This window comes from Cynoglossus semilaevis, chromosome 6 (genome assembly GCF_000523025.1).
Source record: "Cynoglossus semilaevis isolate Cse_v1.0 chromosome 6, Cse_v1.0, whole genome shotgun sequence".
Taxonomy (NCBI): domain Eukaryota; kingdom Metazoa; phylum Chordata; class Actinopteri; order Pleuronectiformes; family Cynoglossidae; genus Cynoglossus; species Cynoglossus semilaevis.
Window position 1 is genome coordinate 17,921,536 of NC_024312.1, and position 22,499 is coordinate 17,944,034.

At 38.2% G+C, this 22,499-nt stretch overlaps 1 protein-coding gene across 2 annotated transcripts in view; it reads left to right on the forward strand.

The window, feature by feature from the left end:
• The window catches only part of furinb (furin (paired basic amino acid cleaving enzyme) b), an 83,967-nt gene that overhangs the window by 34,381 nt on the left and 27,087 nt on the right, over positions 1–22,499 (forward strand). For both annotated transcript variants that reach the window (XR_003049834.1, XM_008312526.3), the window contains exons 3-6: positions 8,924–9,022; positions 13,400–13,495; positions 14,413–14,541; positions 14,686–14,762. Coding sequence is in view for 1 of the 2 variants with exons in the window: in XM_008312526.3 (XP_008310748.1) it covers positions 8,924–9,022; positions 13,400–13,495; positions 14,413–14,541; positions 14,686–14,762 (401 nt within the window). In the remaining variant the exon portion in view is untranslated. The remainder of the gene's footprint in view (positions 1–8,923; positions 9,023–13,399; positions 13,496–14,412; positions 14,542–14,685; positions 14,763–22,499) is intronic.

Consider the following 22,499-nt stretch of genomic DNA (forward strand, 5'->3'; position numbering starts at 1 on the left):
CATGCAATAATTTGCTGAAGTTTTATAATGAACCTAATTAACATTTGTTAATCAGACACCAGAAGTTTTATTACTTTGACCTCCGTCCACTGCTCAGACACGCGTCAGAGTAAGCAACACAGAGTTACCCTCCATATCATAGCAGTAACTACAGTATACAAGTATCCACAAACTTTTTTAGGTTTGAGTGTTGAGTAAATCACTACCGCTGTCAAATCGTGTTTGTGAACATTTTGAAAAATGGTGAGCACTGTATGTTTAACACTTCCACGGCCCATCCACTTAGTCTTGTGAGAAAAGTTTCTTTTCACCTACAAACACAGCTTAAAAATATTATCTTAACACACAGAATGCAGAAATGGAGGATTTAGCTCCAGGTCCAATCCCTGGCTTGCGTCACATCAGCTTCACAGAGCACAGGGAAGGAAGTAACTCTCCAGCTGACAAGCCTGCTGACACAATTACCAAATGGATGGTGAGGGACTGTAGACTGATTAATATTGTTGAATCAGCTTCACTGATGTTTTGAAAGTCCTGACACAGTAATGGTATTTATATATTTATTGTCTTTCTGTTACGGCAATATATAATTTGTTTCATATTCAGGATTATTGATTTATCTCATAATTCTATAATTAATTACAGTTTCTCAAGATTCTCTTTGATTATGATTAATCATGATTAATTGTGGTTAATCCACAGCTACCACTTCATTAAACATATATATATATATACTTTTGTTGTCTTTGGTTTAAGTTTAATTTTTTAAACATGAATTTCCTTCCTTTTCTTTTTACTCAACTGTGATTACAGCACAGAAAACTCTTGCATCAAATCAGTGTTCTGATAAACAGCACTAAAAATAACTGAACAAAAGAGATTAGAAAAACAAGCGTTACACTGTGATCTCTTTGGAGTTTAATTTGCTGTGACCCCAAAAATTGGCAATCTGTTGTCACAGGAAACTAAATGTGAACACACAAGAAGCAAACACCACAATTTGCAGTCATGACAGATTTACAATATAAGAATCACTGTTCCTTAAAAAGTGATACATCCACAGCGTCCTAGAAAATTTAGTGCACTCAGTGCTCCATAAATGCTTTCGTAAAAAAAATAAATCACACTCACTCGTACAGCCTCGAAATGTCAGATTCCCTTCCTAGTTTTTTCACTGAACCAATTGGAAGATATGACTGATTTAATAAGAGCTTTAACACGAGAAGAGGGATGAAATGGAAGCACTGAAAGTGTGGGTATTAATAGATGGAATCAAGGGAGAGTCACTGGGGGTTCGGTGAAAGACACAGGGAGTAAAGATATTAACATAAGAAGAGCTGAATTGAAATGGAACCAATTTGCATCAGTTCCCAAAAGCCAGGGTGATGGAGCCTGACAGAGGCTGATAAGCATAGGTGAGGTGGAAAAAAGCAGTGGGCTGAGTTATGCTGGAAAAGAATAATCCAGAAAACTCACAGGATCCCACTGCTTATAAACACGCCGCTGTCAGTAGAAGGGCCCACAAGGGACAAGCTGGGGATGGTTGCCTTTTTAATGACCCTTGTAACACACAGACGGCGGTCGGCAGAAGTACAGAGGTGTGTCATTTTGGCCTTGTGAGTCTGTTTTTTTTTTTTCCTGAGTTGTGCTTTTTTTTTCTTTGGGATTTTGGCTTTGTTTTGTTTTGTTTTTTTCGTGTTGTAGCGGTGCATCTTCTCGTTACATCTGAAGGTGCTGACAGGTTTCATTTTCCGGAGTTGACAACTGAGCCCTTGAAGTGAAGGGCATGCTCTTGGCAGAGGACATTTTGGACGTTTCATTTGCAGCAGTCCATCACTGCTGTGGTACACCCACATTGGCTCTCCGTGATTCTACTAGAGTGACTGATCTTAGTGTATGTTAACTCAATAGGACAACCGTTTGAGTGCTTTGCTATTGATTTTTTCTCTCAGACTGCAGCGCTAACGAGAAGCAGATTTTTTTTTATTCTTTAGATGGGAAGCCTTTTGAAGTGCTTCTTGGGATTCATAGGTTGACACAAAATCATATAGGAGCACAAGCTGATTTAAACACAGTCACTCGGCTAAGGTGGAGAAAGACATTTCCATTTCAGAGTGCTCAATAGTGGGAGCGGTGTATTCTGATCAGATTGTTTATGACTTGGCAACAGTGTGCCTTGTTGCCTCTGGGCATAAACTAAAGGCCAACAGTGCTTAAGTTGCACAGTGCAACACCTCTGAATGACAAACTGCATTTTTAGACTCCAATGATTCAATTCATCGACTGCTTTTCTTCATCTTAAAACACCCACCTGTCTCGCACATAAGATAAAATTAGTAACACTTATAAATGATAAAGCGTAAAATGTTCAGTTGGATATGTCACGACATGTGTTGATGTTATGTGTAAACCTGTTCAGTATTTGAAAGCAATATTTAAAACTATGTAAATACATACATTTGAACTAGGGTAGGCCACTCTTACAACAGATTTATAAAACGCTGGATGGAACACCATGCTGTCATAGGGTCTCTGAATGAATGGTGATCATTTCAACAGAAATCCATCCTATTCATACATCTATGAAGCCAACGGTTATTGAAGGGTTGTTGAGCATCCAGACATATTGTTTGGAAAAAAATAAGTCTATTGAGTCTATTTACTGTAATGAAGTAAATAAGTTACACTGGAGCCCGGTACCAGATGACACACAGACCAGCATAGTTCATGGACTGAGGATTTGGAAAGATGAATTACTCTTTGAATTGGCAATGGACTTTGCAGTTTCTGGAAGTGTATCTTCAACAGGCCCTGTGTGTGTATTTCCTTAAAGTGTTCATGCAATACACTTATGATGCAGTGATAAACCAATAATCCTTACTGTACAGACAGCTTCTTTTTTATCATTGGTTGACCTGAAGTTCTCTGAGCTTCATTCATAAAGTAATCAGTTTGCTGTTGGTGACGGTTTGGGCCATTTGGAGTGGTGCTGTGCACATATCATTGACTAATGAAAACTCTATAAAAATATGCTATAATATGTACCATCAAGTTCAGTGAAGTAGCCCTGTTTGATTACCTGCCCACCTGTGGTGAAACAGATCTTTGTGATTGTGTGGGTGAATGTCACATGATTTTTAAACCCGCTGAGACTGAGCATGACCACGATATATAACTTGTGCAGAAATGTCCAAATGTTACCATGGTAACTTGCCCATAGAGGGTTAATATATAACAGTACACAATTTCCATAATGTTCCATTTATGTTACTTATTTGACATATTAAACAGAACTCAGCATTAGGACGGCAACAAAAAAAAGTTTAACAAAAAAATAACCAAAACAATTTTCATGTGAAGCCAAAAAACTGTCTAATGGTCTTAGTGATTTTTTTTATAACCCCAAGAACATGCAATGAAACAGAATGGAAACACTCTACACTTGTGCAATTGATTTTGTTTCCTCATTTTCATTAAATGGACAAAATGTGCATCTACATTTGGTGTTTCTTTTTCTTAATCCCCTTTAATGTGTGTGTAATATTTAGCTGAATAATTAGGAAAACATGTTTTTCAAAGCTGTTTTACAAAGACCAACAATATGGGGGTTGATGAATGTATTGAGGGCGTAAACAAAACTTCAAACTAATTTCACCTCTTATTAGAGTTTAATTATTAGCTCCTACGTTTTAGTTAAAATCCATAATTAAAATTGTTGAAAGCCCCTGCAATAATACAAAAACAAATATAACGTTGTGCACAGAATACAAACCCAAAGGAAGAGAGAGATGTTATTCAAAAGGATGCATTTGTTTCGTGTGAGGCTAAAACGGAATGGTTGGGGAAAAAAAACATTGAGCAAGAGAAAGGGATTGAAGGCTTTGTGGGAATCTGCTGTGTCCCTGACATCTGTGTCTCAGGCACACAAAAGACACGGCCTATACCTCAGATGGCAAAATGAGAGATAAGATTGATAGAGATTTAAGCAGCAGAGAAAAGGGGGAAAAAAACGTGACCATTGTTGCAACTTGTTTTCAACTCGACTGTCCTCGTTTCTCTGGTGAAGTAAATTATAGGATTTTTGGGGTTGTGATTTCTTTCTTTCTAAATGTAAGCTATAAAACAACTAAATAACGCACACCATATTTTAAATAGCTGAATCGTCGAGCCACAACAGTGTTGAACTTGTTCAGAGATTTTAGGCATTTTATCTTGATTTCTTCTTATCTCAAGGTAATGCTGATTGAAACTAGTATTTTCCTATGTGGCCTATTTTACCTATTTGCACGTGTCTTAAACTTTGCATTTTAAAGTAGGTCACTGACCTTTAAAATATTTCAGGTTACGGCTACTACATTTGTCGCTACAGATATTACCCATTTATAATTCATGATCTTGTTCGTAATTTGCATCCCTGGCAAATGAAATGAATCTGTCACTGGGCTGACAAACTACAGTTCTTCATACAGATGTGAAACACTCTCTCAATGTAATTCCATTCCCCATTTTGTAATCTCACAGCAAATGATTTTTATTTTCTTAACAGCATCTGGCAGACCTTCATTTTTTATCGTGAACCTTTCAAATCAGGAATGATTCGTTACAGTGTGTTTGGCACAAAATAGACTCTTCACACATTTCCTCACAGGTGAAGGGCATTGTTTTACTCTTAATACTGTATTATCGTGTATCAGCTTGTAGGACCTGCAGAACATTTGTCTGCATACTTAGAGAGAAGTGTGAAACCAAAGAAGGTTCTGGCAAAACACAGTAAGCCAAGGTTAGATTATTAAAGATTGACATTCATGAAGAAAATAAAGACAAGGACAGTCACCCCTGGAATTCAGCAAACCTCAGCACTCCAATGCATTTGCAACAAAGAAAACCCAAATCTTTCAAATGTTTGCACAAAACCTGTAGCAAGTGAACCATCAGCTAGACAGTTTTTGTTTTACTAAATGTTACAGAAAAATGTAAAACTATTTTTTATTTCTTTTCCCCCTCATTTTATTTGTATTTACCTTCAAAAAAAAAACTATGTATCCCAAAGTGCACCAAAATACTAACTCAATCTTTTTAACAGATGCCATGAGTGGGACAAATATGGAGTGTGCATTAACACGCTTTTTTTTAAATAGTTGGGTGACAAAAAAAAAAATCAGATGTGTAATTTCAAATGTCAGCTACACAGCAACCTCAGCAGCATGTGCACTCCCACATCCATCTGTCTACAGCTTGTGCACACTTATAAGTTCAAAAATATTTAAATTACAAACATGAGACAGTTCACTCTTTGCAACTATAATAGAACGTGAAGTTAAAGTAAAATATTTCATAAAAGAATACTGTGAAAGCTGTCATGGATTGAAGTGGTTCAAGAAGAAGAATTGTTGTTATTTATGCTGATAAAAATAGAAATAGATCAGTAATTGTTTTGTCCCATAGTCTCCATTTCTGAACACAAATATATTTAATGGACTATGTTATAGGTTTGGTGTCTGATTTTAGTCGATAAAATGGTAATTGTGGTAATTACCATAGTTTTATTACTTTATTCTTTATATAAAGCAAAAAATGTGCGATAACTGTTTCATGTTGTCCTGTAGGTTTTCATGTCCAGTACTGTAACTTTGACCAATCCAATGATTTCTTTTTCCTCCAGCGTTCTGTGTGCTGTTTGATCAGATTGAGCCTCCCTAATTAATATTGTACCGTCATCATCAGAACTAGTTTTGCTGCCAACTTTTTTTGTCCTTATTGAAGCACACAACTGTTGAAGATTGAGGTCAGAGAAACAACATGACAGAGATAAAAACAAAACAAAAAAAAACATACAGTAACAGAGAACACGACATTTGTGTCACAGCCCACTGAGAAGTAAACAGAGCAGGGCCGCTGTCATGTAGACTCACAGGGTCACAGTGTGACAATTGATTAACAGTAACTCAGTAGAGGCTTGAATTAACCGTTCTTACAAGCAGTTACACAAACATTTCTACCTCCAATTTCACAGTTTTGACCCACTGACTCTTGGTCATATGTAATATCAGCACTCAGGGAAATAAGTTGCTGCAATAAAAAAAAAAAAACGAAATGTGGCACAGCACAAATTACTTCTGTGACCTGCCACAATCAGTGTGAGAGTCGGTGCAATTAAAAAACTTTCTTCCAAAGGCCTTCCATGTTTTTTTTTTTCTTAGTTTAGTTTTTTTTCCTAGTCACATCCTTTTGTTGCGACGTTTGTTACTGTCACAAAGTATATATGAATGTAGGGTTGGTCAAAGTAGTTCATTGTATTGAAATGACTGACAAGGACATTATGGTGAAAAAGAAACGACCACAGTGCTTATTGAATGGTTATCTCTGACCTTAACATTTGTTGAACATGTTTTTGTATTATTTACCATATTAGGTGTTCTTACACAAACAAACCTAAACTTAACACAGCAGCAAACCTTGAGCAGAAAACTATGATTTTTTGCAGGCTGTGTAGACTAACATTCTTCAGATAGATGTGACTCACACACTAAATTCCCAGTGCTACCAGAGAGGTATCCAGCCTCACAACTGGAAATGAGGTCAAGCAACCAAACACTGACAGGACATGCATGCTCTTACTACTGCACACACCTAGGGAGTACTCAGCCCAAACCCAAGGTTCTGGATAGCAATTTCTAAAGACTCAGTGGTGTTGTCAGTCTATTGACTGCCTTATGAGTAAGGAAAAATATATTATGTAAGGTTATATAAACCATTGTTGCTCAAAGACTGGGTCACGACCCTCAGGTGGGTCGCAAGAGTTTTTTTGGGGGGTGTCTTCCACTGTAGCTTGATAACGTATTCATCTGCTCCACTTGACAGCTGGTTCACATTTATAATTAGCTTGAATGCCACACATCAAATGATGGAACAAGGCTTTTAAAATACATTTTTTGGGACATAGCGACGTAACCACAAAAGGCCATATGGGTTGAGGACGTCGTAAGCCGAGGACCAATTGTACATTCAAATTCTCTGGTCGCTGACAGCAGACGCAGCTCTGCCGCACTGATTTTAAGTCAACTGAAACGAGCTGCAGAAATTCTTTTGTGAAGGACACTATACACGGCCTGTTTGTCTTTTGAATAGACATTGTTGGTTCCACAACAATGAACTGTATTCCAAACATAAAGCCTTGGATTACCAGTGATTTCAACAATCCCCTCAACAAAGAGAAAAATTCGCTCAAAGAGAAATCTATGGCTCATTCTTTTGGAGCTCAAGGTCTGACTGAAGCTTGTGAGGGATGATTTTAGAGGAACAAACCGACTAAACCCCTGTTTCAGCTGGTTAGCTTGTTTTCATTGCAATGTGTTGCAATCTATGAAGAGAAAAGTATGGCAACAGACTGGAAACGCAGTCTGGCAAATTTCAAATATTAGGTGGTGAGAGAAGGTAACTGAGTTGAAATATGCCCTTCACCGAGCATTTTGGAAAGTGTTGCAATCATCACATTAAAAGTGAGTGAACGTTTTAAAAAGAAAAACCAACCTAATAACACTGAACATTGAATTTTGTTTTCATTAATTTTAACATTTAGGTTTGTGTCTGCCAATCCTTACAAACTATTAGTTTATTTTGGTACAAAATGATTTTTTGTCCGATGTACTGCACATATTATTGTAATATTTTAACTCAAGTTAGTTTTAATCAGTGACACACTACAACACAAGTACCTGCTGTGACTATTTAAAACTCTTACCAATAGCCCCTGTTCCAGTCTGCTCCTCTGTGTCATCACAAAGGTTAACTATCATCACCGTACAATTGACTACAGTCTATTTGGTAAAAGACAGAATCCTTTATAGCGCTTGTTTATGTGAAAATCAACACAGCAAGTGATCAGGTCTTAATTACAAACATTTGACAGACCAAGTCAAATTGGCCAGAGCTAGCTTGGCAGCGTTCCACCATATCAGGTATGCCAGACAGGGCCGCTGAGGTTCAGCCTCCACTCTGGACGGCTTGCCGACAGCCAGTCTGCAAAATCCGCCTGCAGCCCCAGAAGAACCTTCCATCCTGCTGTGTCTGCTGTTCTTCCTCTTCACACACATCCATCCTGCCTGCCTGGTCTGTCAAAGCCTGTCTCCTTCCCTCTCTTTGACTTCCACACTCATTCCTCCCTCCTGCTTTCCCCCTCTTTTCCTCTGCTCCACTGGGCTTGTGAAGGTGAGCCAGTCCCCAGTGACACTACAGTACAGATTGCAGCGCTTCCTTTTCAAATGGAGGCTTTTCTCCTGTGTATGGTGACGTAAAGAATGGGAAGGCAGATACTTGTCTGGCTTAACTTTCTGTGTGGTTATTTTAGTCTTCAAGCGCACACCTGGACGTTGTTAATTATTATGTCATACGTTTAGATCAAGGTTTTTTATCTCTGGGTCTGGGAGGTGAAAGCCGCTCATTGTGACCTTGGAAAAGTTCACTGCTTTTTGTGGTTGCCTTTCAATCGATGCACGTACGACTGTTTGACTAGAGCTCAAGTCCCTTTACATCAAGAGCGCTTGCATTTTACCACCTTGAGTTACTGGCACTGACAAGAATCCATTTGGTTTAAACAAGGATAATATAACCGTTGTGTTAGCATTCGACAATTTTAACAGTCTTGATGGTTTTACTGTCTTTCTGCAGTGGAGATTCATGGTTATGGTTAGCAGTAAAATAAAGGTGTTTTACATGTGATGAAGTCGAGAGACGCTTGACTTTTAACTAGCAGGCCGGGTACTGCAGTCTTGTGGGGAATACAGAAAGACAGCCGGAATGTTTTTAGCTCTTTTATTCTCTTTTTTTTCACCTGCTCATAAATGTTTTCGGTAGGCATAAAAAATTACGTGGGTTTTTGCTTCTGCGGGGGAAACTAATTTCCTTTCGTTTTGTGATTGTACAGGTTTTTGAAGATTATTATCACTTCAAACATCATGCTGTGGCAAAGAGGGCTCTCTCTGACCACAGGGGGGTGCACGTCAGACTCCAGAAAGAACCACAGGTAAGGTCCATGCCAGCTTTAAAATTGCAAATTGCAGCAACAAAAGCCCTGAAGACACACACGTGGGGTCTGGTATGTGTGTGACAGGAGGAACAAATGCCACCAACAGTGACAGCTTGTCAAACTGCCAGCCACTGCGTAGCTGTAAATATGCAGCAATAACCACACAAACAACACAGGTGCGAGTGTCAGTGACCTTGCTTTCACTTCTGTCTTTTATAACATTCAGTTTGTGTGTATCGCGGTTCTCCTTTCACTCCCTCAGTAAATCACAGATCTCGCAAAATATTTGCTATATCGTGAAATATAGCAAAAAATAAACTAAAAGACATTATAAAATAATTATACATGTGAAAGTTTTGGCTTTAAAAATGTGGATTCTCATTTTGGTAGAATGGTAGAAATTGAATTGTATTTGAGTTAATGGAAGAATTACTGAGAGGGTGACATCCAAGTGTAATGATGTCACTTTAAAAATGGGAACATCATGCCTGCAAGACAGTAAGTTAATACTGTTTTGTTTTTCTACTAGAAGGGAATATTGGCTTTGCCAGAAATCATCCTGCAAAGAAAAGAAAATATTTGTGGAGGTGAAAGAAAGCTGAAGGTTAAAGTAAAAAGTAATGGAGTCCACTCTATTTTAAACTGTATTAAGAGGAGAACACCTTTAATAAAGGTTTTTTTAAATGATAATTCTTCACACAATTGAATCCATTCTCATCATTCTTGCTCCACACATCATACTGCAGACTCAGCTCAGTGTGAACAATGTGAAGCTACATCACAGTTGTAGCTGTCGTCTGAAATAGAACTCATTTTCTTGAGCATAAAAATGTTATTTGATCTTGAGTTTGTAGTTTAAATAGCTTGATAACAAAGAAGGGCAACAAGGGACATGCAACGAGAGTTCTCCACAGCGAGCTTATATAACGTTGCTTGTTTTCTGTCAGTAAAACACAAAAGAGATTTAACAGGGTTGCAGGTGCACATCTTCAAACAAATGCTTTAGAACTTCAAGTTTGTGTGGGTGCAAGGAAGGTTCAGATATTATCATCATAAAAAGACATCATAAAACTTCACCAGCTGTGGTTATCACCTCTAAATTATCCTCTTTTTTTCTCTCCCTAGCTGTGAGATAAAGCAAAGCTAAAAATGCTCAAAATTATTGTAAATTCCTGTTGAAAATCAGAGCTGTGGACATTTTTTTCCATTTATCTCTTCAAACATTTAATGCTTAAGTATGTATTTAATCATTTTCTGTGGACTAAACATACGATAGATTTGGCAGTTAGTTTTTTCCCCCATTGTATCTTAATCAGTTGGCTGCTCTAGCTCAACCACTTGTTTTACAATTTTATTATTTATTGTTTTAATCAATATCATTGCCTCAAATTTACCCTTTGGGATTTTCCAAAGCATCAGCTGAATATGTCTTTGAGTAAAAGAAAAAATAAAGGTCAGCCACCAATAATCACAACAGTTGCCAGGTTCAAGACAGAGATGATGCAAACATGTTGTTCTGAAGGTTTGTCAGTTGTAAAATGAGAGCATATTTGCTACACCTGTCCGTAGTGCAACAGCCAGAAGACAGGTTGGACTAAGCACTATCTGTTCCTGAGCCAAAGTAAAAGTGGCTGAGAATCTCCAGCAATATCTCCTGACAAGCACTGTGACCCCAAGACATCATTAGTGAGATGCAGTGACTTGGAGTGAAACTTGTCTTGTCAAGGGTCAAGCTAACAAGGCTTTGAGAGCAGAGGGGCTCCAGGCTGTCCGGTCAGACTAGAGAGAATCACGCATGTTTGAGACAGCAAATATATTTACAGCGACATGGGTTGTGACACTCAAGAGAAAGCTGTCATGTACCATACTGAGGTTTTATCTGGTGTGCGGTGGACATAAACTGAGTAACATGGATCATGTCATTAGAGTCTCTGTAAGCAGGACTAGGAGATAGTTGATATAACCTTTTCATGTTTGATACCGATACAGCAACTTGGATTATCTGCCGATAACAGTCTATGACTCCCGTTGCTAAGGCGATAGTGTCCTGTTTAAAACATGTCGGACAATGTTAGGTTGAGCGTTTGGGCTTAGGTATCCAATCACACAGGCTATGGCTGTTGTTTTTTTATGTTTGATCCTGAATTTCTGGCCAATATTGGACTAGTACTGATTTTGAGGGATAGATGGAGCCATCCCTAATCAAGAAACAGATATACAGGTGAGACAAAGGCTAACTGTTACAACAAGCAGAAAGGGATAGAATATATACAAGCAAGAGGCTCGGAACTCTGATAAGATACTCACGAGGATGAGCAGGTAATCACATGAGTGGGAAACAACAGAGGGCAGGAAGTGGAGGAGACAAGAGAGGTGAGGCAGAAGGATCATAGACAGTGATACAAAAGGTTGACTCCAACTGCCAAGTACTGTATGTGTCAGTAGTTAAAATGCAGGGGATTGATTCTTCACTTCTAAGAAATCCTCAGTGTGATTTGTAAATAAATGCATTTTACAGTAACTTGTGTTTTGACATGGAGGTCTAATAGATGAAGTTCATTGAAATAGTTGAAGTCCGCCGTCGACCACTTCAGTTTATCAGATTTCTCGCTCAGATGCAACTTTTGGCCTTTGGCAAAATACACAAGTACATACCCCGCAGTGACAAAGAGTACACAGCATGTGGGGTGGATAAATGGTATTTAAAGATCAAAGTGATTTCTAAAAAAAAAAGTGCAGTTAAATCTGCTTAGAATGCAAAACTAATGTTAAGGATAATGCACGCTGTGACTTTAATTTGTCAGTACTAATGAAGTTGTTGTTGAGTACATTCCCAGTATTTGCTCAGTGTTAATTAGGCAGGGTCTTACACTATAGTACTTCTGTTGTTCCACTTGGCACAACATGCTACAGTACCTATTACCGCCTGTTAGAATAATCACATACAGGCAAGGTGACAATGGCAATGAAGCGTAAGCTTTTACTGCTATCGTTGTACCGTTTGTTTGTCATCATCTTTGCACACACCACACCTTCTCTGTAAGCGAAAGAATCAATTTGTTTATGGTTAGGTGGTTGTCTAAAAACTGCAGCATAAGGTCTTCGACTGCATGCAGTGGTGCAAAGGTCCTTCACTGCGTGTCTCTGTCTCTGTCTCTGTCTCTTTATTCATTTCTCTCCCTCCTGTGACAGTGTTACAGAGTTCCTCTCTCTCTCTCTCTCTCTCTCTCTCTCCCTCTCCCTCTCTCTCCTCTGACAGTGAATTGTACTGGTGCTGTGTTAGCGCCTCTGTCATGCAACGAAAATGTTCAGTTATGAATATTGTATATTTCTGTCAGCCAACTCATTAATAGTCAAAAAAAAAACCCACAAAGTGTTGTTTGTGTTTCCAGAACTTTTATATATTCAGGCTGTTGGGTACTTTATTATGGATGTGCAGTGATTCCATTCCAACACATTATCATTTTACAAATATCTGCAAATAATCACAAAATTTAAATTAGCTGGCTATAAAACAGTGACTTTGTTTTAACCTGTCATGGGATGTGACTCAAAATCAATTCCTTTTTTTTACCAAACACAGTAGCAATATTTGGCACTGAAAAGTAATTAAATCAATGTCTATGACCAAAACATTTATTTTTATTTTTAGCTATATTTATCCATTACTTTTTTTCATCTCTCCATTACATTCACAGCTAAGGACAAAGTCGGAGTTCAATTACAGCAATTACATTCAACGTTTTAAGGCTTTTTGGCTCTCAACCCTGTCATCTGGTCTAGTGTTGGCTGGCTACACCATTTCCCTGTACCTGGACTGTCATAGCTAACGCTAGTTAGCTCTAATTGGCTGGATTTTCTGTGCTCAATATGAGGCATGATGCAGAGCAAAAGTAAAGTTCATTTAGTTAATCATTTACTGGAGAATGTTAAAAGTTCAGGATGAACATAATTTTGTGTAGCCTTTTCAAAGCTATGACTGTTTGGAGAAAAAGCAGAAGAGTTGTATTTTTCTAAATGTTTGCTAATGTTTTTTTAATGTTTTATGTTCACCCCTCCACCCCACAAAAAATGGCGGGCCACATTTTGCCCACGAGCCTTGAATTTGACACGTGTGCCCTAGACAGTTTGAATGTAAACCTTGAATCCAACCATACATATTGTGCATCATCAATAAATGGTAAGTTAAATTAAATCACAAATAAATGGGGCAGACATTTCTTTGTTTCTGTCAGCTTTGTCTCCTGATCGCTGTCTTCTGCCAAACCTATACTTCAAAAAACATAGCTAAGGCATGCTTTTATATATCCGGTCTGTGAATATATTACAAAATATTTGAATCTCATTATCACCCTGTGTGTCTGGCCTCCCCAGGTTCTGTGGATGGAGCAGCAAGTGGTAAGAAGAAGATGTAAGAGGGATGTATATGAAGATCCACCGGACCCTGATTTCCCTAAGCAGTGGTACCTGGTGCGTGAGGTTCTCTGATTTTTATTGTCTGGAACTCGTTTTTCTGCAATTGTGAATCTACTGTATGATTAAAATACAATTTTCTTTCTTTTAAACGTACCCTCTATATAAGGAGATGCATGATAATTTTTCTAATAAGAACTAATGCAGTAATTGTGATATCGTACTGTCTTTTTTAAGGTCTTGTATTTCAGAATAATTGCTAATAATTATATAAGGTACATCTTTATCTTTATATCTTTACATACATAATAGCCCTTTATCAGGATGGAATTTACATCTGTGGAATCCAGGGGTGTCTCCCTGTGCAAGAGAGAAAGAGAAAATATAATATTCCGTGGAATAAGATAATAATCTAGTCACATTAAGTAGAATGAGCAATTTAATTTATTTGTAAATGTATTATATAAATAACAAAATAAAACTGTTTCTCACCTCAGATTAATCTGCCATGGATGTGCAGTCAAAAATAAATAACCAATAAACTTATGAGTTTGAGACTTATGAGACTAACTTAAGCTATAATTTTACCACATTTTCTTTTGAAAAGCTATAATTTTACCACATTTTCTTTTTTAATTCAGAAATAGCAGCCACCTACAGTAGCTACTGTACCTGATTGTTTTTTTGTTTTGTTTTTTTTTTCATTTTCAGTAAGAGTAACTTCGAGAGAAGCTCACTGTGGGCCGTTCACCTTTTACAGGGTTTATACATTATTTATTTATTTTTATTTTTATCATTGGGACCTGGGTATTTTTTCTATCTGGGATAACGTTGGTCCTTTATTCTCTGCCACATTTTGACTCTTGCAGAACATCTCTGTTTTAACACAACGACATGACTTGTGTTGGTCTGTTTGGTATAAGTGTCATTCACAGCAGATTGACAGCTGAATAAAGAGCCTTTGTCTATTCCAGTCCAACCCCACACGCCAGGACCTGAATACCAAAGAAGCCTGGGCTCAGGGCTACACAGGAAGAGGAGTTGTGGTGACTATTTTGGATGATGGAATTGAGAAAAACCATCCTGACCTCGTCAACAATTACGTGAGTCAAAAACGCAAAATGACAAAGGACACTCAGACTGTAGGCTGTGAACTAAGTGCCCGACTGTGGACAGCGTCGACAGATGAAGGGCTTGAAAGGGTAACTACCTCGGTGTACTGAAATCTACTTTTCTGTTTTTCTCAGGACCCTGCAGCGAGTTATGATGTTAATGATGGTGATGTAGATCCCCAGCCAAGATACACTCAGCGGAATGAGAACAGGTAATGCAGCAGCAACAGTAACCAAGGCCGTCCTTTGAAATATCTCTTATTGGATTAAATCTAGCTTAAATCTCTTTTGAAATAAAACAAAACAGTACAATGCCATTCGTTTTTGTGAATATACGTAGGTAAACAAATATTGTATATTTATTGATAAATGTATTGATTGATTGATGATATATAGAGAGAATATACTGTAACAGTGCTGTTAAATGATTCAAATAGTAATCTAACAAATCACAGGGGAGCTGTCGATTAATCATGACTAATCATGATAATTCTCTGAGATGAATCTTGCTCAGTGGGAGTTCAGTCAGCTTATCAACTTTGACTTACTGCCCTGCACTGAGCCTGTGTCTGACCTGATGTTGAGATGGCAGTTTAGGCTGGAGCTGCTTCATTAAACAAAAACCTTTACTGCAGTATGTGCAATGCCCACTAGGTGGATGGATGTTGGAATTGTTAGATATTGACTGTGTTTCATTCTGCCCATGCGATATACACGCGAAATATGTTAAAACATTTTAAAATGAATAACCTTTAATTAATTAATTACTTAACCCATTTTGAGAACCCTAATATCTGTTTATATAGATAGATATATTTGTTTACACACACACATACAGTATATATATACATACATAGTTATATATACATATACATTTATATATATATATACATATATACTGTATAGAGTCAGAGAGAGAGGGTGGGGGGCGCAGGGATAGAGTTTAGTATTTCTACAAATTCTCAAAAGATTGCTTCCTCTCTTTTTGCTTCAATGCACAGGCGAGGCTGCTGTAGCTTAATTCTACGTTACAGTCTGTATACCCCACAGCTACGTTGGCACTTCTGTGTTGCTAATACAAGACAAAGCTTGTTTACTTGCCCTCAGTGATCCAGGCCCTTCCCTTTACTGTGCGGGGATGGCATTAAAGCAAATTTAATGATGGGGTACTCTGGCGAGTGCTAAACCCTCCCCCACTCTCTCTCCCAGTTTCTCCAAATACTATGGTGCTCTGCTGCACAGATTCAGATGAAATGTTCTTCCCTGTCTCTGAAATGCACTGTAGGATTTGTTTCAAATCCTTCCATTTTCTGGGACGACAGCCACCAAGTCTGTTGTTCTTTTTCATACTCTGGTTTCAAAGAGTAGCAGCCTCTTGCAGGAGGGAGTACAGACTGTTGTGTACAACGAGTGTCACTTCTGCATATGTCCTATTTTAACCTCTGCAAATGTTTACATCTTTAAACCACTTCAGTTTAACATGTGCTGTCGTCACTGTCTGTTTTTAAGGTCATTTGCAAAGCTGTATTTGTTCAATGAGAGCGTTTAGCCCCAGCAGGCTTTCATACAGAGGTCTAAATGTCCTTGAGGACAGCTTCTTCAACTGTATGAAATGACCTCTCAACATTAGGCAGATGCTGCTGATGAAACAAAGCACCACTAGAGAAGCTAACTCCTTTTTAAGGTTTACATCAGGTCTCCATCTGCAGCCCACTACAACTTCGCAAAGGCACACTCACATTTCACACATAATAAAACATTAAGTGCACAGAGCCGCCCTTACACACTCTGCTACTCTTGTCCGTGGAATTACAAGAGCAAATATGTTGGACCGGATCAATAATAGGCACGGGATGAAAAGCAAGGGTGTGTCTCTGGATCTGCAGCGTGAAGCCGTTCTCTTCAGAGCGACCTATGGACAAATTATATCCATTGGGTTATGTAAATTACTGAAGAGTAATACAGGGTGAGACAGTGAGTAATGCTCTGTGCCCCTTCGCAATGAGATTATATGAATATATGCATAGGACAATAAAAAAGAAAAGGAGAGTTGGAGGCAGACATTGTCCTCAGGCGTGGATGCTCCATTGTTACAGATTACACACCATTTCAAATCATGAAGTTTGCTCTCAGGGATTTTCTATAGAGATGCACTGTACTTTTGAGGTGGCAATTATAGTTGAAAGTGGTTTAAAACTGAATAGAATTATGCCGAGCAGGTAATCAATTTGTGTTCAATGTGTGCCATGCGTTGTTTTCTATTTTTGCCTAAATCCAATTTATTATTATATATGTTATATATTGATGATATGGTTAGCAAAACCTGTCAATACAGGTTCAAATGTATTGTCCCATATAATAAAGGCATATATGGCATTGTTACATTTGAACCTCAGCTTTAGCAATATAATAAAAGATTATGAAAAAAACAACAATTTAAATCCAAAAGTTAAAACCTATAGGACAAGCGTTTCCCGTTTTATCTGCTCTTTTTGAGCAAATATTCAAAATAACGTGTTCCCAAAAATTGTTCTTTAAAACATGTAAGCATTTGAATTAGTCTTAGAAAACATGTTGATACACACCTAAATTATTACTTAAATTAGGCTGCCAAATGAAACCACACAACACAGACGTTACGCAAATGACTTTTATCACTGCTGTTTCTTGATGCGAGATTAACTTGTGTACCCTCTGTGATTAAACCCCGGCGTGTTGATTAGGGACTCAGGGAGCAATCAAGTGATTGAGCAGGAAAGTTTGGATGAAAACAAACAAGACGAAGAAAATTGTCTTATAAAAACCAAACTCAGCTACCCAACCCCTGCCAGATGGTACTCTCCACATTTACTGTAGATTCGAACCGGGTAATCACCTCACTATGTCGATGCAATGCAGTGAGATGAGTAATTCCCCAAAAAAGAATTGCCTTTTTATTGTGCAGTATACTGCTTTATAGTTTTACATCAACTCTACCCAGTAGAGGAAATAAAGAGAGCCACTGCCCTCAGTCAGGGTGCAACATTTCTAACAAATCTAAAAGCATTACATGGAAATGTGATGTACCCAGATAGTGTGCTGAACCTTAAAGGTTTCTCTGGTAAATATTTTAGAGCTTTATTTTAAATCACTGCAATAAACATACATTTGCATAAAGCAAACAAATGCCAATTTTGAGTAATATCAACGTATAATATATGAAATCTTCATCCTGAGCTTCATTTACAAGAGGTTAAGACATAAGTGATTAAATTGAAAATGTGATAAAATATTTATTAAAAAATGTTCAGATTTATAATATATTTCAATATGGTTTCTCAAACAAATTACCATAAGAGCTAAAACTAAAGGGAGTATTTTTCATATCCATTATGATAACCATTGAAATTAATTTCATTTAGCCTGCAGAATATCAATCATTATCTGAAATCAAATTATATGCATGTAACTGCTGCTCGGTCTTCAGGTGAAACTGAATTGTGCTCTTTCTCTTCTCTTCAAAGAACACCTCCTATCCTCACAAACCCACTTACATCCAACATGCACCTCCTTCTTACACTATGACCTCCATGTTTACTGTAGCTTCATTGTTCCTCAAATTGTAAGTCGCTTTGGATAAAAGTGAATGTAATGTAGTGTAATGTATTCACCCAAGCACACACACACACACACACACACACACACAGACATACCTACCAGCAGTTCCTGTCCCTCTCTAACCTCAGAGTACACAGCCTTTACTTCCTTTACTTCCACTGGGAACTCGTCAAAGAGCCCCATTTTCATAGTGACAGTTTTATTAGAAAAGGAACAAGGTTTCACTCAGTCTTGTGTGTCCTTCATTCAAGACCAACAGTTTGCGCCTGAATACTAATATGAGGTGACTGCTGGGGGAATAGAAGCATACTACGGCTAATTTGCATGACTGTATTGAAAAGGAACTACATTTAATGTAAACACGCTTCACCGTCCCTATGGACCTGATTTGCCCTTGGTGGCTGTTTGTTTGGAGCTATTTGATTTTCTCACCCTTAAATAGTTCTCTTAGCAGAAACTAACAACAGAAAGGCCTACATTTAGTAAAGGTCATATTCCTTTACGTTAGATGCCAGGCAAAGCGCTGCTCTTGTTTATTTTCATTATACTTTAGAGGTCACATTGAGGTTGCGTTAAAGCCACTGTATTTGGCTGCACATGGTGTTTCTTTTCAGTCTTTATTCTTTAAAGTGACTTTTAGCGGGGGGCTAGAGTTGTAGAATGGCAGGGCCAGAAGGCACTTGGTTCAATTCCAGCTCATCCCCAACCTTAGGTTGCAACTTTGCCCAAAAGCCACTGTGCGGAAAACCTAATAAAAGATGACAGTGACATAAAAGTGATCCTTCTTAATAGTTACCTTGGCTGCACCTGAAGTCTGTTGGTTTTTTCGTGTCATTAACAGCCTTCAATTTTTTTGATACTTCTAGAAATTGATTGCTTTAGACATATTCAGTCTCATCAATGGTCTTACTCTTGTGCCTTTTTTTCTGGCGTTCGCTGTTCATTCCCAGAGTTTTATGTTTTCATTTCACGTTCCCATTCTCCTTCATATTCCCTGCACACATGCAAATGTGCTCTGTTACTCTTCAAAACGGTTTGTCTGAATTCAAATATGTGCCGTTGCTGCACACAGGCGGTGTGCTTTTGGATCGTAGCCTCCTCATGCTGCTTCTGTGTGATCTCTTATTTTTTAAATCTCTTAAATGGTTTTCTTTTAATAGTGCCCAAGGCCTTAATTTATAATGTTTTTTTTTTGTTGTTGTTTTTATATGAGGTTAGGGCCTTTGACTTTGATTTTTTTTTGTTCCATCGGTTACAGACAAAAAAATGAATTCAAAACAAGCTGCAGCCTTAATGTGAGGACAAGAGGTCAAATGCTACCAGCAGAGACGGGTTCTTTTACCATATGCTGCCGAACAAGTAGCTCCTAATCCCTGGGACATTTTTAATCCTCCGAATGCAAATGTGTCTGCACTGTGTTCTACAAATTCACAGCTCTGTCTAAGATACATTAGGCGGCGAGCATACTGTATGTAATTTAATGGAGTCTTTGTGAAGGCACTGAGGTGAGGCCGTCAGGGGTTTGCACAGAAAATCAGACTCATGGAGGAACAGAGCACAAATCAAAGAACGCAGCGTGCCTTTGGTGCTGCATTTGAAACAGCAGCTCAGTGTCAATGCACTGACTTTGGGCTGACGTGTTGTTAAGCTCGGTGTTTTTTTTGTGTAACTGGCATTTATTCCACAAAATAGATCAGAACAGCGTTAGTCACTTGGCAACAACGTTTGGCTGTTGGATTTTTTTTTTACCCTCAGTTCAACAATATGACCTGGTTTTGTCAAATATTTGAACAATTTATCGTTCAGCCCATTTATTTGCGTGCAGTATTTTATTAATGCTTTTCTGAAATGTTTTAAATTAATAGAATAGAAAAACATACATTTTTAATGCATAAAGTAAATGCTTTTCAGTTTGACCTGGGACTAAGATACTCTTAGAGAACTATCTGTCGACTTTCATGAATAAATGTGGAAATCTTTACATTTGGTCAAGGGCTTTAATCTTTTTTTTTCAAACTATGATTTTATAACTATGCAGAGACGGCTATAGGAATGTCAAGAGTATAATGGACACTCTAACAGAGTAGCTATCTGCAGAAATGGCGGTAGGATCTTGGTAGTGCTCCGTCAGTCACGCCTCCAAGGTAGGCAAGGCTGGTTTGAGTAAAAGGAACATGACAGCCTGCTTGGAGTCTGACAGATGGCATTTAGGAGACTCTGAGAGCACAGGGAAGAATCTCTTGTATGATGAAACTAAATTGAAGCCTTTGGGCAGAATTCCAAACTATGTCAGGTGAACACCAGACACTGCTCATTATCTGCATAAAAGATCCCTGCAGTGAAACCGTACGGTGACAGCATCATGCCACCAGGGTTCTCCTTCCACACACGGACAGAGAGACTGGCAAGCGTTAAGGGCAAAGTGAATGAATGAATGCAAAGTAGGAAGAGGTTGCTGGGAAACCTGCTTCTTAGAACACGTCATTTGATGGAGCGCTACTTTGAGTTCTGCACAACAGTTAGTCATAGAGAGTTTTCACTCATATTTTTTCAGGAGTTTGAGAGGATCTGCCACAAAATCTGGAATCAAAAGCCCAGATTGAGGGATGGAAAGCTTAGAGATTTACTCAAATAGACTTTGAGATAACTGTGCTGAAAGGCCATCTGCGAAAATAGGACACCCTTTTGCATTTGTCATTTGTGCTAGGAAACGTAAAAGGAATGACCTTGGAATGTTACCTTTTTTTTAAATGTGAATAGAGTGATACCAGTTTTATGCCCAATTACAATACTGCAATCTGAGTATCCAGCCATCCCTACAACAAACAATAAAACAATAATATTTACACTACACGACTTGGTTTAATTAATGGCCTGTATTTGAAAGCCTCATAGATCAGATGGGACACAACTATCATTGAGCTATTACTGGTCCTGCCACTTAAGCCCACTGTGATTCTTTTTTTTACTTGGTAAAAGCAACAGCAACTTATATTGGTTGTAGTCCGTCTGATTTGTGTAAGTCTAAGGAAATGTAAAATGTCATGCTTAACGCACCATTTGGACTGACATTTTCCCAGACTCTCAAGCTAAGCCTTTGCAGTGGATAAAGAGGAACAATCAAAGAAAAACACCATTGTTTTCTCCATTCACTCCAACACTCACATGCTGTGCACAAACGTGTACCTGATGTCGTGCCTTCAATAACAGAACTGCTTTCCTCTTTATGTTTATTCTGACTGAAATTACATTTTTCAGCTGCCAGCATTTGTATTCTACAGGTAATACTGGCAGAGACCTTCTCCTAAAACCACATTGGTTTCACTCTCTGCTCTTTCACTTATTTGCATTAAGAAATAGACAGCGTGATCGAAAGCTGGGGTTTTCCTTAGATTTTGATGAGGTTTCACCCCCTATTGATTAAAGTGGCAGTCCAAGGACACACCTCAATCTACAGTACATTACTGACCAGTCACAGTCAGTCAGTATTACTCTGCTCAGTAGACTGGGGGCTGATGAATGGGACTTTAAAGCAGTTGTGTCTGCGATGTGCAGAGACAGGCCAGTTAAGATGTGTTCATGTCTGGCAGCTTTATTCAGTTTGTATTCACCTAGTGGTGTCTTGCCATTGTTTTTGTTACCTTTTTCTGTAGTAACCATATAAATCGATTAGTTTGTGCGTCTTCCATAACAGACCGGATCAGAATCTTGAGAGTACCACAGTACCACTGTTGCTGTGTTGCCTTACGCTCAAAAAGACATTGATTTCTGCCCTTCCAGATTTCCTATTAGTTTGGATCTTACAAATGTTGTTCCCAAGACTGTGGACTGACATCTTTTCCATCTTTTCTTTGGCAGCCACAGCCATTATTGCCTGTGTCAAACAAAAAACACTTTTAGTATTTATGAAGTAATGTCTGTCTTTGAAGCTAAAATCAATCATGAAAGTTGAAATGATCGATCTTTTCTGGTAGAAACTTGGGATGACTCAATACAACTTTTTAATATCGGATACTGCAGGTTCGAGTATCTGCAGATACCTGTATTAATGTGGTACTTTCTTTTCTCCTCCAGCATGCCACAGGTAAACTTTATTTTAGCCCTTTAAAAACATGTGCTTGCAGTTGTAATGAGCAAAAAATAACCCATCTTTTTGGCAAGTGCAACAAAAAGATGAATTTTAATCCATCTGAAAATGAAAATACACCAATGAAACCCGTCGTGCCAGGTGATGTGGATTAGTCTTCTGTCGTTAGAGGGAGGGAGATAAATTGTGTTTCTGACACACATTCTGTACACCAGACAGCTAGCACCTGACACTGAAACTCCACTGAAACCATCTAGTCTGTAGC